The 16,042-nt window shown below is 36.2% G+C and overlaps 1 protein-coding gene across 6 annotated transcripts; it reads right to left on the reverse strand.

The window, feature by feature from the left end:
• Positions 1-206: 206 nt before the first annotated feature.
• On the reverse strand, positions 207-14,246 carry LOC107826682 (DEAD-box ATP-dependent RNA helicase 10). Of its 6 annotated transcripts, none has more exons than XM_016653694.2 (14): positions 13,676-14,246; positions 11,535-11,693; positions 10,017-10,140; positions 9,865-9,934; positions 9,579-9,641; positions 9,337-9,411; positions 8,497-8,616; positions 8,017-8,058; positions 7,855-7,929; positions 2,295-2,441; positions 2,065-2,202; positions 1,328-1,439; positions 1,130-1,218; positions 207-574 (listed from the first exon to the last, which is right to left on the reverse strand). In XM_016653694.2, the coding sequence occupies exons 2-14, from the start codon at positions 11,668-11,670 to the stop codon at positions 437-439; spliced, it is 1,329 nt and encodes a 442-aa protein (XP_016509180.1). In that variant the 5' UTR covers positions 11,671-11,693; positions 13,676-14,246; the 3' UTR covers positions 207-436. The 6 variants fall into 6 exon arrangements, with proteins under 6 accessions (XP_016509180.1, XP_016509182.1, XP_016509183.1 ...); XM_016653696.2 differs by having other exon boundaries at positions 13,680-14,245; XM_016653697.2 differs by having other exon boundaries at positions 11,535-11,708; positions 13,680-14,203.
• Positions 14,247-16,042: the final 1,796 nt, after the last annotated feature.

Below are 16,042 nucleotides of genomic sequence, written 5' to 3' on the forward strand. Positions count from 1 at the left end.
TCTTTTCATTTGCTTTCAGCTTTAGATCGAGCTAAACCTTATTAGATCGAGAAATTGCAAATTCCAGTTCCTGGTTTGAGCTTGAGCTCGACATTTTTGTCAAGGTATAATTTCCTCACCTTTCACGAATACAAATACAAGTTAACTCTGAAAAATTAGGAAGGCTTGTAGAGAACAAATTATTAGTTCTAAAATTCATAATACCGTACAGCACAAACGATAATTGCAATTAAGAGATTAGAGAACAAATTGGTTCATAAAAAATATCTCAGATCAAACATGCAGTAAATCTCACTGACATCCGATTTAAACGTCTAGAGGAAATTGAAATGTCACATTGCCAAACGATCATTCACTATTATCCAAATTTTGGAGTGCGCACACATTAGGATTAATTATATATTCCTCATTTAAGTCAAAATTGGACTAATATAGGTTAATCATATATTCTCTTTGGCTTCTTTGATAGCTTTACTGATAGTTTCCCCTTCTTAACTCCCAAGTATCTGTCAATCTCCTCGTCAGCAGCATCTCCGCCTCTGTGTTTCCTTTTGCCACCACTTTCTTTGATTTTCTGAATCAAAATAGATTGGATGTTAATTATCTAATAACTCCATTGAGCAATGTATTACCAAGAAAACATGCATCAGCAAAAATCCTACATAAACTACTAACAACCTATATAATAATGTATCAGCATGCAAACATCAGGAAATATGAGCAACTTAAACATTTCATAGAGTAAGTTGTATACAAGGCACCTCTCACAACATTCCACATCCTCTCCAACTGAGAAATGCACATAACAGTCACATGTTCTGAATAACAGCTCTACATCCAAACCACACTAAAAAGGTCAAAAATATGCTCACACTATCTCTACCTTATTACCTCAATGACATCAACACCTGAGCCTAATGAAAATGTTGAAAGAGGAGAATTCAACTATAATATTAAGTGCTAAAAGGGAAACTAATAATAAAAATAAGGGCCCATTTCACTTGATTTAATTGGCTAAATTTAAACCGTCTTTAACCCGTGCAGGCAAAAGTTGACCACCTAGTGATTACAGCCAACTGAAGTACACCCTCCTCTCACAAGGGGGAAAAAAAAAGGAGACGAGAATTACCATCTGTGAGATCCTCTTGGCTTCTGTTACACGCTCCAAGAGTAGCAAAACCTCCTCTTCGTTCGCAGGATACTCAGCTAGTTTTTTCGCTGAATATTATCACTTTTTAGTTAGGAAAACATGTATCAAACAGACTAGAAGTGCTAGAATAAGAATGTATTAGAATCTCGGAAATATAATATTTCTGTATTTTCATACCAATAAGCTTTTCTATCTGTATATACCACTCCACCTCATACTGATTCACTAATGATATAGCAACCCCAGAACGCCCTGCTCGTGCAGTTCTTCCCACCCTATGTATATAATCCTGCAGGCCATGCATACGGTGATAAGCTAAAATCGCATCAGAAAACAAAATTAAGATTATTCAGATTGAAATGATGAGTATGAAGTCAAGTTTCATTGATCTTATTGCATAAACAAAGACCGATATATTCTTTTAATTTTTGTCTGTGGTGTCCGGGCCAGCTTGCTGGCACCTCGACAATTCCACCGGGTACCAACTACCTCTCACACCAACACAGGTACAGGGTAACTCTACCTACCAAGACTTGGAAAGATGGAAAGAAATCACTTAGTGTTCGATTTTTTCAAATTCCAAACAAGCTGAACTACAGAATTTGAACAACTTTTAAAAAGTCTGTTCTGAAAAAAAGAAAACTTGTCTGGATAGCTGCAGTTTTTTGGAAGTTTTGTGGGTGTTATGGGAGTGGAGAAAGTTTTTTTTTTGTTTTTTTAGATCGAGGGAGTGTGGAAGAAGTTTTAGGTATTATTTTTTGAAAGCTAAAAAACAGGCCAACACCTTCGAAAAGTTCTTCGAAAACTTCCTAACCCAAAAAGGTCCATGCCTAGCCATAGATAAATCCAGGACCACCCTAATGAACAGAAAAACAGCTTACAACTATCCAAGCAGTAAGAATAAAAAGATCCACCTTAGAGTTTGTTGGAATATCATAGTTGATAACCATATCAACAGATGGGATATCAATTCCTCGACTGGCTACATCAGTGCAGATAAGGATATTGCACTCTCCAGCCTTAAATTTGTTTAGAGCTCCAAACCTATTTTCCTGTCCAATAAAAGATGATATTTTGAGGGAGGGAGGGGGGAAATAGAACTAGCAAAGTGAAAAGATGCATGCCTTGAAGTTCAAAAATATACCTGAGTCATCTGACCACTAATTGGTATAGCTCTCAAGCCAAGATTTCGAAGCATTAGAGCCAGTAGACGAGTTGCATCACATGTACGAGTGAAAACCATTGATGTACTGCCAGACTTCTCAGACAGAATATAGACAAGATAGCAGTCCTGTGGGTACAAAATAATAAAGTCAGACAACAAATCATTATTCGATAATTAAAGTGGGACCATAAATCATTATTCAGCAAACAAAAGGAGTTACATCCCTAACCCCCTCAACTTGTGGGGACTAATTGACTCTGCTTTTTTAATCTATAAATTTCTTGATAAATAATAGTTAAAGCTTACAATTTGTGTAAAATCAAACAACCAATCAAGTAATTTTTTTAATTAAAAGTGATTATTAAACAAATTACAAAAAAAAAATTGATAAGTACAAGCTCTACAAAAATTTCTTTAACAAAAAGCTCTTTACATGGTACAAACCCTCTCAACTCTCTTTCTTTTGGTTGCTTACCAGAATTTCTTTTGTTGTTTTTTTTTGTTAGTTTTGATTTATAAAATTGTATTTCTATTATAGTTGTTTTTATGGTTTATTAGTTAAATATTACGAAGTTTGATTTAAAATTTTCGGTGCATCCGCTCATCGGATCGGTTAGCCTTAATTTCATGCATGTCCTCCCCACCTCTCCCCCAAGCCTTCCATGCTTTAATATCTGACACCCAACCCCTTTTGTCATCACTCCTCTCGTCTTCCGTGTTTAATCTAACACCTTGCACCCAGGATGATGCTCAACGTCTCTGCTGGTATAATGACAAGACCGAGTCAGCAGTTATGGGAAAACTTCTTAACTTTGATGAAGATAACATCTCTCTTTGGATTCGCAGAAATACTCCCAAGGTATGAAAAATGTTAGGTATCAAATATGTTGTGCCAGAGAAGGATATAGCAGAGATGCTACAGCGAATTGAAAGGAAGAATGCTTACAGGAAGTCTAATTATTGCAATAAGCAATATGGGAAGAAACAGAAATTTGCCCATGAACTTGATAGATTGGTATTCCGGGTGAATTATGATAAGGGTTTTCATGGTGATGAGGGAAGGTTTCAGCCATCTTCTTACGGATGAAGCTCAAGATTGTCTCTTGGAATGTAAGAGGTTTGAATAACACCGATATACGAGATATGGTGAAGGCTCTTCTTTCTGAATGGAAAGCCGACATCGTTTTGTCTTTAAAAAACTAAGCTTGAATTTTGGCCTCACAAGCTGGTTGGTGGTCTTAAATTTGGTAGGTGGGTGGATTATGCTTTTGTGGAAGCGGATCGGACAAAGGGAGGTATAATTATTCTTTGGGACAAAAGGGTTTGGAAGGGGTCTGTAATTTTCCACGGTATTCATTCCATCACCATCAAACTCTCAAATATGCACTCTGATTTTTCATGGTGCATGTCCAGAGTGTATGCACCCATCAATAGGGAGGAGAAAACCAATTATGGTTGGTTCGGCTGTCAGGGGTCTTTGTGAGGGGCCTTGGGTTAATACCACAAGGTTTCCTTGTGAGAGAGAACATTGTTCTAGGTTTGACAGAGCTCGAATTTCATCGAGGACTTGAATTTGATAAATTCCCCCTTTATTTGGAGGAAAGTATACTTGGTCTAAAGATAATTCCTGCAGAGTGGCTTCGAGGATCGACAGATTCTTGTTTTCTGCCGAGTGGGATGATCTATTCGGTGTTATCAAACAATCTACTATTCCTCGTATTGTCTCGAATCATAGCCCATTATTTATTGAGTGCGGGCACTGGTCTAATAATGTCTCTTACTTTAAATTTGAAAATATATGGTTGGAACATCCCGAATTTGGGGAAATGGTCAGTAACTGGTGAAGTTCTTTCAACATTGTTGGCAGCCCGAATTTAATTTTTGCACAGAAACTTAAGTTGTTGAAACTTATGTTAAGTTGTTGAAACTTAAGTTGAAGGAATGGAACTAAGTCCTTTTTTGGACATTTAAAGAATAGGAAATCGTGTATTCTGAATAGGATTCAGGTGCTGAAGAAACACCTCTTGCAGATGATCTACTTCTTTCCAAAGCAAGTTTACAAATGGAGCTTAAGGAGATTTTTAGATTGGAAGAAATCTCATAGAGGCAATAGATGCCTCTGGTTGAAGCAAGGAGACAACAACACTGATTTTTCCCACAAAATGGCTAATTCTCACAGAACGTTCAATCAAATTGACAAGCTGGAAGTTGGGGGTAACACTACTGATAACATGGAAATCATTTCTAATGAGATTCTTAGTTTTTATGAATCCTTATACAGAGATAAGTGTTTTGGGTAATTAAAAGAAAACTGGTGTAAAGGAACTTAAAGATTTCAGACTTATCAGTTTGATAGGCAGTTTCTACAAGATTCTCTCAAAAAAATTGGCGGATAGATAGCTCCTCTCAAATGGCTTTTCTTAGGAAAGCCGGGAATCCATTGTAAGTTAGACATCCAACAAGCTTTCGATTATGTCAATTGGGTTTTTTTTGCTGCAATTATTAAGGCATATGGGCTTCAGCGGCAAATGGATTAATTGGATCAGATTTTGTATTTCCTCAGTAAAATTCTCTATTCTCATTAATGGTAATCCTCAGGGTTTCTTTTCTTCGCAAAGAGGACTCCAACAAGGTGATCCTCTTTCTCCTTCTCTTTATACTTGTCATGGAGGGCCTTAGCAAGATGTTATACAGTGCAATATATGCAAATTGGATCTCTGGTTTTCATACGGACAGTAGAGGAACTGGGAATCTCAAAATCACTCACATTTTATATGAAGGCGATACACTCTGATCATGTGTGATGCAGAGGAACACCATGTTTTGATTTTTAGGATGGTTCTAACTTTTTTTTGAAGTTGTCTCGGGGTTACACATCAACTTCACGAAAAGTTCTCTTCCCAGTTAATGATATGCCATATATCAGTCAACTTGCCAACGTTTTGCAGTGCAACATTGGAGCTCTTCCTACAAAATATATGGGCTTACCTTTGGGAGACAAGTATAAATCAGTGACAATACGGAATGAGGTGATTGAGAAGACGAAGAAGTTGGTTATTTGGAAGAAGCAATATCTTTCTTTGGGGGGCAGAGTCACTTTAATCAACAGTGTGCTCAGCGAACTTCCTACTTACACCATGTCTCCTTTCCCGCCTCCTTCCTCGGTTTTGAAAAGATTGGATAAATTAAGACAAAACTTCCTTTCGCAAGGAAATAAACAATCTAATGCTTTATGCCTTTTGAATTGGAAATCAGTCACTCGAGTTAGAAGGAAAGGCGGTCTTGGTATTAAGAACCTAAAACGTCACAATGAAAGCATGTTGATGAAATGGCACTGGAGATTCAACGAGGTAGATGCACTATGGAGGAGAGTGTTGGTGGAAAAATTCACACTTGAGAGCCCCTGGAGTACAAAAATCTCTACAGCCTCTCATGGTACCAGAGTATGGAAAAATATAAGAGGCTATTAGAACAAATTCAAGTCAAATATAAGCTTTTGGTGATGGGAGGAAAATCAGATTTTCGGAAGATGTATGATTGGGTCACACCCCACTAAAACACCAATTCATGGACATTTTCAGCTTATCTTTTCAACAAAAGGGAAAAATTGTAGTATTCGTTTCAACACAAGGGTGGAATCTTTTACCTAAAAGAATTTTAATGATTGAGAAGTGAAATGACTGTATTATGCTTCAGAGGATAAACAACATAACCTTGGAGCACAACAAAACAGACTCCGTAGGTTGGAAAAGTGATCAACAAGGTCTCTTTTCAGTCAAATATCGTTACCACATGCTGGATTCTAGCAGCGACGAGGTATTATGTCCTTGGGAAAAGGTTTGGAGAAGCAAGGCCCCTTTGAAGATTTCTTGTTTCTCTTGGATTGTTGCTCGGGAGGCTTGTCTCACACAATCGAACCTCCAAAAGAAGGGGTTTCAACTGCGCAATAGATGTCCATTGCGTGAAGAGCATCCAGAAGAAGTTTTCCACCTCCTCTTGCATTGTAGGGTCACTAGGCCGTTGTGGAATATGTTTCTGGTAATTCTGGGCATGAGTTGGACCATGCCAAAATCAATTGTTGAGCTCTTGCAAGCTTGGAGCAGAGAGGGAATTAGCAAGAAATCTCTAAGAACTTGGAATACCAACCTCAAGCCATTTGGTGGACTATCTGGCTTGAAAGAAATGATAGAATTTTTGAAGGCACAAAGAGAAACATTCACAGCCTTAAACAGAGATGTATTTTTGTTAGCTTTTGGTGCAATCTGGTAATTGAACATGATGTATATGTAACGTTAGATACAATAGAGCGTTTGCACAACCTGTACTTATGCCTGATGCACTGGCTTAGTGCATAAATTTATAATATCTTTAATTACTTATCAAAAAAAATAATACAAGAAACAATTTATTAGGACTAGAAGTGTGAGAAACCCCATAGGAACAACAACAACAAACCCAGTAAATTCCCACAAGTGGGTCCGGAGAAGGCAAGATGTACGCAGCCCTAACCCTACCCTGGAAGGGTAGAGAGGTTTTTTAGGATAGACCCTCAAGCTAAAGAAAAGATGAAGAGAATTAATGGCAGCAAGTAGAACCACACTAATGAATTAGCTTAGCAAATTAAACAACACTAACTATTGCAAGATTGTCCAATTTGCAGTCAAAATCTTTCAGATCAATTTCAAACTGAACTTAAACAGAAACAAAACTAATAACAAAACATGTCTAATTTAGAAACATTAAAATGCATGCATAAACTTCATATAGCAAAAAGATCAAAACTTGAACCAAAGCAAAAGATTTAAAAAAAAATATACAAAACCACAAAGCATTAATTTGGAAACACACTAAGCTGAAACAGAGAATAAAAAGTCCAAAAAGTCAAGAACCAAAACCAAGAATTAACTGAGAAACCACATAGCAGAGACCAAGAATACAGTAACTTGCTTGATTATTTACATATTTAAAGAAAAGAGACCAAGTGTGCATATAGGTTTTTTAACAGCGTATGTCGGTGCAGTCTTAACTGCAATAAGCCCTCTTTGAGGGCTGACCTTTGCCTCAGCTGGACTATGTTCACTTCAAATAATCAAGAGATGCAACTACTTAGACTTTCATGATTAATACTTTGGGAAAAGGTACAAACATGAATTTTGTAAAGAGTGACTGGTCATCCTAGTTATTGCTTTGTAACACTAGTTAGCAGCACAATCATTATGATCATGTCTCTTCCCTCTTTTATCCGCGTGATTGTTTTTTATCTAGTGGTTTCACAATGTCAAAACTCCCACATCCTCAAGCCATATAATGATGATTATTATGAGAGCACAGCAACACAAATAGAGTTCCGTAGTAAGAATACATTTTCTCTGAACACCTTCGGCGCTTAAGCAGATAAATTCAAACTCAATGATTGTCATCAACAAGATGTAATTTACATGGAACATCATTATAAGCCAATTGCTGGATACAATGCTTGCCACTTGGCTTGCTTTCTCCCAACAAACCTAAAAGAGAAACTTTTCACTAAAGAACTAACCTTATACTTAGCAGGAAGAAAACGAAATTGCTGCTTCAGTGTACCAACAGTGGAATATTTAGATGCAGCTTCAATCTGAAACAAATTATAAACAAAGTTACGCAAAATACTCTTGACCACCTACAAATTATATGGTGAAAATTGGCATCGTTATATTTGTACCTTAACAGGATTTCTCAAACAAGCCCTCTGAAGTTTCTTTACCTGTAGTTTAGTGTACAGATATATTAAGAATCAGACTTCCCATGCAAAAAGTTTACTCCTCGAAGGTTTCATCAAGAGTGGCACAGCAGAAACTATTAGGCATAAAAATAAATTCCTTAAAGAGAAAAGCAGAACAGGAGCAAATTAACTTGCCATTCACAACAACCCCACCTACTCATTTTTCTTTCCCAGACAATTTCATGTAATAATCATATTGCTATTACGATACAGAGAATAAGTGCATCTACTGCCATATGATATTTGGAAAATAAAAAAGGAAAATTTTCATTCCTACCCAAGTACTCAGGAAAAATACCTATCCGCCATCAGAGAAGGGAATTTCTCTTAAGAACGGAACCTAGAAAGAGAAATTATTCACACACAGAATAGACCATTTATGATTAACAATGGATTCATATAAACCACGTGAAAGCTAACTTTGTTGGACATTGTAGCAGAAAATAGGTAAGTCCTTCGATCATGAGGGATCGCATGCAAAATCTTATCAAGGGCCTTTTCAAATTCCTCATCTAGCAGCCTGTCTGCCTCATCCAATACCTGTTGCATGTACAAGTTCATGACTCAGAATACGCATGCATGCCTATCCAACTAAAGTAATCTGTTGTGAAACACACATTTATATTTTCAAGAAACCTAGACTTGGTTACGAATGGAAATCAAGATATTAAAAGATGGAATTCTAAAACAGTCTGAATACCATTCGCATCGAACATAATGAACTGTATTTTATTTTTGGATACATATTGCTTCAAATTAATGAATTTCTTGCTTGGTCCAATTGTCCGCACCTAAGGCGATGTGCCAGTGTGTCTCATGCTGTAGTTGGGGGAAAAGCATTTAACTGTCAACCCACATGGAGATGAGCAAGTTTCAGAGGAACATATGTAGTCAAATGCTTTCTGCGGCTCAATATGTTGGAAAGTTAAAAAGTAAAGACGTCAATGCTGCAGGAAAAAATTGACAAGCAGCTTCACCTCTGACAAGAGATATACTGTATGCACGCTGTGGGAAATATGGACCAGACGGCATTCGAAATCATATCACTTGCCAAACATCAAAAGGCCTAGCCTTGAACATGCAGCAAATATCACTTTTAATGTCAACAGTGACATAATAACATATCATTCAACCAAATGTCGTGAATCAACATTGCACTTTTGGGTTTTCATCCAAAAGAAAACAAAAGGAGTACATAAACAGGCAGAATGAGAACATCTCTGGAACATTTTCAGCATAAGACTCAATGGACAAACTTACCAAGTACTTTATCGTACGAAGAGAAAACCCTTTAGTATTGGCAAGATGATCCAGTAGCCGACCAGGTGTTGCCACCTACATCAGACAGCATCCAAATGAGCACTCAAACAAATGTCAGAGATTAAGCATATTAAAAATCTGTAACAACATACAATAGCTTTAGCAAATCTAGTGTAACAAGTCATCCACATGGCTTACTAGATCTCTGACACAAAAATGTGGTACTAGATATCAGTACTTACAACAATGTGAGGCCGTTTCCCAAGGGCGATGCTCTGCTGTACTGGACCTATCCCACCAACCAGCTGTGAAACAATTACAAGCAATCATTTAACAAAACAACGTCTAGCTGAATGCCAATGTCAACCATCATATATGACTGTTTCAATTCTAACACGGTCTACCCTGTTCTACAGACACATCGCTACAAATACACATTGTCTAACAAGTGGTTATCAACCCTTTGGATTACATTTGAAGGTGAAAATGAGATGTTCATGCATGTAAATATGACTTAGTCAAGCTCACCACTGCGCATTTTACTCCAACACCGGATCCTAAAGCTTCAAATTGTTCAGCAATTTGAATCGCGAGCTCTCTGGAATACACAAAGAAAAACGTTGGAGATTAAATCACCAAAGAGCTACAAAATAAGACAAGTAATCAGACGAATAAGGGACCTCGTTGGAGAGAGAACGCAGGCATAAAAGGCATGCGGAGAATCTAATAGGGCCTGCAGTATAGGAATTGCAAAAGCTCCAGTCTTTCCAGAACCCGTTTGAGCCAGACCAATTAAGTCTTTGCCTAGAACAAAACCCAATCAAATAGTTTATAAGAATTAATACTTTCACCAAATAGAGGATGATATACAAAAGGTTCAAATAATAAAAAGGGATCAAAATACAAATAATGTTCTTTAGAAAGGTCTTCCAAACAAGCATACAAATTGGAATACTTTTGAGTGCTTCAAAGTCCAATGATAGATAAGAAAATGTATGATGCCAGCAATTTCGGAAATGAACTTTATGCCGCCAAAGGATCTCCCTCCCCTCCCCCCTCTCCAAATTTTCCACTTCAATGTATGTGGAATCACTGCAAAAAGCTCAACCCCCTACTAGATTATTAGCAGCACTCACTTCAATGTTTGCTTGACTGAATTTTGCATGGTCCACCAAACGTCCCTCAAATGCAACATTATATTCCATAACTTAGTGGAAAATTTGCATTGTACAAACATATGGTTTTCTGACCAGCTAGGAGTCATATAAGGACCTTACAGGAAACCCACATTACCTTTCCCCTAGCCATTCCAAATTTTCAAGTTTCTAAAGAATTTATAGTTCAAAAATATTCTATTCCATGACACTAGATTGTATCAAATACCATCACTTGAGGCAATTGCATAAAGCTGTTGTTATCTAGATTTGAATGTGCTCTGCCTACAGCACCATTGTATCCAGAAACTAATTCTCTATCCTTAATGACAGGTATTTCATCAGACCCCGGGGCGGGTTGCGAGTTCTTTTACCCTCCATTTCCTTTACCCAATTTTGGGCCTTTAGGCTAACACTGAAAGTCCAAATCTTCAAATACATATTGCAACATATTCTATAGAAAACACATTTACCTAGATTTGAATGTGCTCTGCCTACAGCACCATTGTATCCAGAAACTAATTCTATATCCCTAATGACAGATATTTCATCAGACCCCCTCTCTCCCCAGGACTAGTGTTTAACATTTTCAAAAGTTACCCTTTAATTTATAACAATCTGAATCTACACCCTCCCAATAGCCAGAAAAAGGAAGATTCCTAGTTCACAACTCATCCCAACACTTAATTACCTCTCTCCATAAATTTGCTCTACAACAAAATGTTATGTCTCTATTTCGCACTTCTCTATTATCATAAAGCTAGAATTTTCCAGTACTTCTCAAACAATGGCTTCCACAAAATCATGTCTTCAGATGTTTTGCTACCACGAGCAAAATAGGATAGTGGAAGTTTCAACCCCACAACCTAAAACACACTAGCATAATCAGCTTAGAACTTTAAACCTATTTTAATTATTAGCACATAGCTTAAATCCACTTGAAATATCATATTTATAAGGAGAAAACAGGTAAAAGATAAGCAAGAAAGATAACATACGCAAAGGAAAAGATGAAAAACATAAAGATGGGAAGATTGAAAAAACCTTCAAAGGCATGAGGAATAGCTTCAGCTTGTATTTTAGAAGGAGTTTTCCAACCCAAATTATCACAAGCCTCAATCAGTTGATCAGAAACTCCCAATTCTTTGAAAGACTTCGCTTCCTCTTTGGATTCTTCCATTTAGCGGTTCTCCACAGTTGATTCTATTAAGACAGTAACTTCAAATCAACAAACTGAATCACGTTACTGAAAAGGGACTTAAAGCAAACCGAAAAGTAATCTTTCTCCCAATTTCTTTCTTTTTATTCAAGTCCATTTAATAATCCTCTTTATTTTCCATGACAAATAAACAATCTCTCACAAAAATCGACTCTGGATATTTCCCTTCAACTTTTCAATACTCAAAACAGCAAATTTATTGGGAAGATTAAAAAAAATGACTTACGAAGCAAAATATATTCAATATTAACTTATTGATGGAGTTCGTAACTCTCATACTTTATCTAAGCCATCTATGATTATCAAATAGCTCATTAAAAGGCATTTAGCATCCAATGTAAATTTACTTTTTTTTATTTGAGGAAAAAAAAACAATCCAATGTGAAGTTACCTAAGATAAGAAAGATGAATTGTACCATTTAAAGGACAAAATTGATCTCGTGTATAACTCAACAACATATTAACAAATAACTGTCACACCTCTTTTTTCCCGAGAGGATAAGGGAGTTTTTTCAATTGAAGTAACATTAATCAAAATGGGATTATTTATTAAATTCAGAGTCACCAATTAGGATAATTATTATGGTGTCACAAGCCACCGATTTTTAAAATCCCAAATCGAGGAAACTTGACTCCGTTCTAAAGTCTGCGAAACTAGAAGACCGGGTAAGGAATTCTGTTAATCCGGGAGAAGGTGTTACGCAATCTCGGATTCCGTGGTTTTATCACGATCGCTTTACAATCATATACCTTGCTTAATTAACGGATTATTACGTGTTTTAGAACCTATGTGCGTTTTACCTTTTACCACTTTTTTTATAACTGTGGTGTCCGGGCCAGCTTGCGTGCACCTCGACTAATTCCACGGGATACCTGCCACCTCTCACCAGCAACAGGTATCAGATAACTCTATCCACCAAGGCTTGGATAGATGCGAAGAAATCACCTAATATTTGCCTGCGCTGGAATTTGAACCTGAGACCTTATGGTTCTCACCCACTTCATTGACCACTAGGCCACACCCTTGGATGCACCTTTTACCGCTTTTTATTGCTCAATTATTCTTAATTGTGGAATTATCTTGAAATGAATCATGTGTACGTGTATTCGTTTTGTTTGGTTGGTTAAGAATCATGTCACACGTACGTGTACACAATTAATAACACTTTATTATTATCAAGATTGTTTGGTCAAGGTCGCGCAAACGCGTACCTTAATTTATTTTGGGAATCATAATTATGTCACGCGAGCGTGTACACAATCACGATAATAGATTAAAACGCGTCTAAAGCATTCTACGAATATTTATAAGTTACTATTTTAGGCTAACTTTGAGATTATTTGTGAATGATTATGGAAAGAAAAAAAAATAATGGTAAACGTGAGAGAGTTATTCTAATCATTTCAACTTGTGGCATTTTGAGCCAATCTTAACGCCCAAAGTGTTCATTCTTATTACACAAATCAGATCAGATCACCGCAACGATTTAAACATCAATTCAATATTGCACAAATAACCATCCTAATGAATTACAGTCATTCTTGAACTTCAAACTTCCATTACACTATGTTTAGACAGTGCAGTTGCAAAATTCATTATCCAAACAAAGTTTTACACGCTATCTCGTATTCAACATGCTTGCTGATATTTCAATCGTCTTTACGACCAAGTTTGAGCTGATAAACATACAATAAACCTGAGGTGACTTAATGACAAAACAACAGTAACTCTAAATAAGGAGGTTAATCTGATTTAATCATGTATCCATCGTCAAAGTGTGATTCAAATCATATCATCCTTAACAATTGCATACCTCAGGGTCACTATGTGATACATATTCGAATACAGCTATCACATACTACAATGACAGAAATTCAGAATATAACAGATCAACAGAAATCAAGCTGTGAGCTAGTAATTTTGATTATCCACTGAAACCATAAATACAAAGGAGTTCAGACTGACCTACTTGAGCAAGGAAGATGTTAATATGAGCCAAATAAGGGTAGCAAATCAGTCCGAAGAGCTCGGCAAAGTAGATACAACAGATGCAACAACATATAATCGGCACAAACTTCAGAATCCCAGAAAAATGAGAAAACAAGGCAATGGCAACTTCAAACAGTTTTGCTCTTGATTTTTCCTATTTTTTGTATGAGATTTTTTTGTATTCAAAGATGCAGGAATCCGTGTATTTCTCTTTCTTCCAGATTCGAAACAAGCTCTATAGCTTCACTAAACTCTGAAATTCCCCAAAAAATGTAAAAAACGAATTGAAATTGAACCCAACTTTGTAACCTTGAATTTCAGATCTGAACTCTGTGATTTCAAGCTATTACTAGAGGCCTAAGCGTGTGTGAAAGGGAGTAGTGTGTATGAGTGAGAGGAATCAACAACGGCGGCTGCTAGGAGGATCAAGATGGATAAGGGGAAGGCTGCTTAGGGTTTTCTAAAAAGCGGGAAGGGATCTGTTGTCTATCCCCTTAGGGTTTTGGAAAATGGTTGTTTTTATGAGAGGGGGATCCGGTTGGGCCAGTTAGGGAGATGGGCTAGGGAAATTTTGGGTCATTTTGGTAACTGAGTCGATGCAAATGCCCTGGCCCAATTGCAATGAAGAACAAACAAACCCCATTTTCTTCTTTCTTTGTATTTCAAACTTAACCCATTAATTAAAACACCCAATTTCAAATTGATTTTGCAAAAATGACCTATTTAACTAATTGAATCTAAAAATGCAAAAACGAAGCAAGAATGATTGATGTGTATTTCTTTATTTCATGTATTAATTATGCGCTTAATCTGTAACAAAATCCTAAAAATGCAATTTAAAATCTAAAATACTATGAAATTAAGATTTGAATATTTTTTATGATTTACGATATTCCTAACATGCATAAACAATGCGAATAAATACAAAATAAATAAAAGAAGAAGAAAAACTTCTAAAACTCTATAACAACAATAAAATTATTTTGGACTATTTTTAGGAGTAATTTCCTATGTGGGGCAAAAATTAGGGGCTCACAATAACAATTCACTGTAAGTCTTCATTAATCACAGCCATAAACAGCATGAAAAGAAAGGAAAATAAAAGCAGAAAAGGAGAAGAAGATACCTCGAAGGACGTCTGAATATGGGATGGAGGCGGCAGTGGTATTCTTCAGTTTGTGTACTCCAACTAGAAGTTGCCCTATTTACTTTTAATTTTGCCCTTTAAGTTGTAGGAAAGAAAAGAAAAGAATAATTAAAATAGATTCAGATTTGGGTTCGAACAATAGCAAAAGGACTATATATTTTCCTTTCAAAATATTGAGTAACAATTTGGTGTTAACGAGAGTGTCAATAGATATTTAAAAATCAACTAAATTGTACCCTATTGAATCGATTTTTATTTTTTTTAATAAAATTATATATTTTTTATATAAATTTATAATTGTACCGCTAATTAAAGTAGGTTTTTATTTGGAAAAATGCATAAGTACCCCCTGACCTATACCCGGATTTCCAACTACACACTTTATCTTTGCGGGAATCTTATTACCCCCTAAACTTTTTTTAAATGGAATAAATACCACCCTAAAACTAGACAACCAAACTCTTGACAAGTGGTGAACTACACGCGCTGCCACATGTATATTTAGTACTTTTTTTATTCTTTCTTCTTTTTCTTATCTTTTTTTCTTATTTCTTATTATTCTCATTTTTTGTTATTTTATTCTTTTTATTTTTGTTTTGTTCACCGGTGGCATAAAATGGTGGTCGTCGGAATTTCAAGGACTCTATTTTTTCCGGCGAAAAAAAAAATTTCGACGACAAATTTTTGTCCCGATCTAAGTGTGTTTTGCTTTATATATAAAAAAAAATCTTGAAAGTGTAATTTATGTGTAGGAGGAAGAGCAAAAGAAAGAAAAACGAATATAAACTGAAAATGGTAGTTGAAATTTCAAAGACCCCATTTTTTCCGGTGCAAATTTTTTTTCGGTGACGAATCAAAAAACAGTGAGCTCCTCGAAAACTTTCTTGCAATCAAATAAAGAAAATTTGTCAGTTTTGAAAGTGGTGGTCGGTTTGTGGCCTTGAGTCTAGGGCAGCTTGGCTTTTGCTCAATCAGCTTGAGTCAGTTTCAAGAGATTTTTTGCTCTGCATTTACCCTGATTATTTAACACCCAATACAATTTGTATTTGTGGCTCAGTCAGCCTTATCTCAAAAAAGAGATTTCTTTTCTTGGATAACCTTTTCTAATATCTTGAATGGCTTTGCTTTTAGAGCAATTGTCTGCCATAGAGAATCACAACTGGTAAGAGCTTTTTGCATAATGTGCACACTTCATA

This window comes from Nicotiana tabacum, chromosome 24 (assembly GCF_000715075.1).
Source record: "Nicotiana tabacum cultivar K326 chromosome 24, ASM71507v2, whole genome shotgun sequence".
Taxonomy (NCBI): Eukaryota; Viridiplantae; Streptophyta; class Magnoliopsida; order Solanales; family Solanaceae; genus Nicotiana; species Nicotiana tabacum.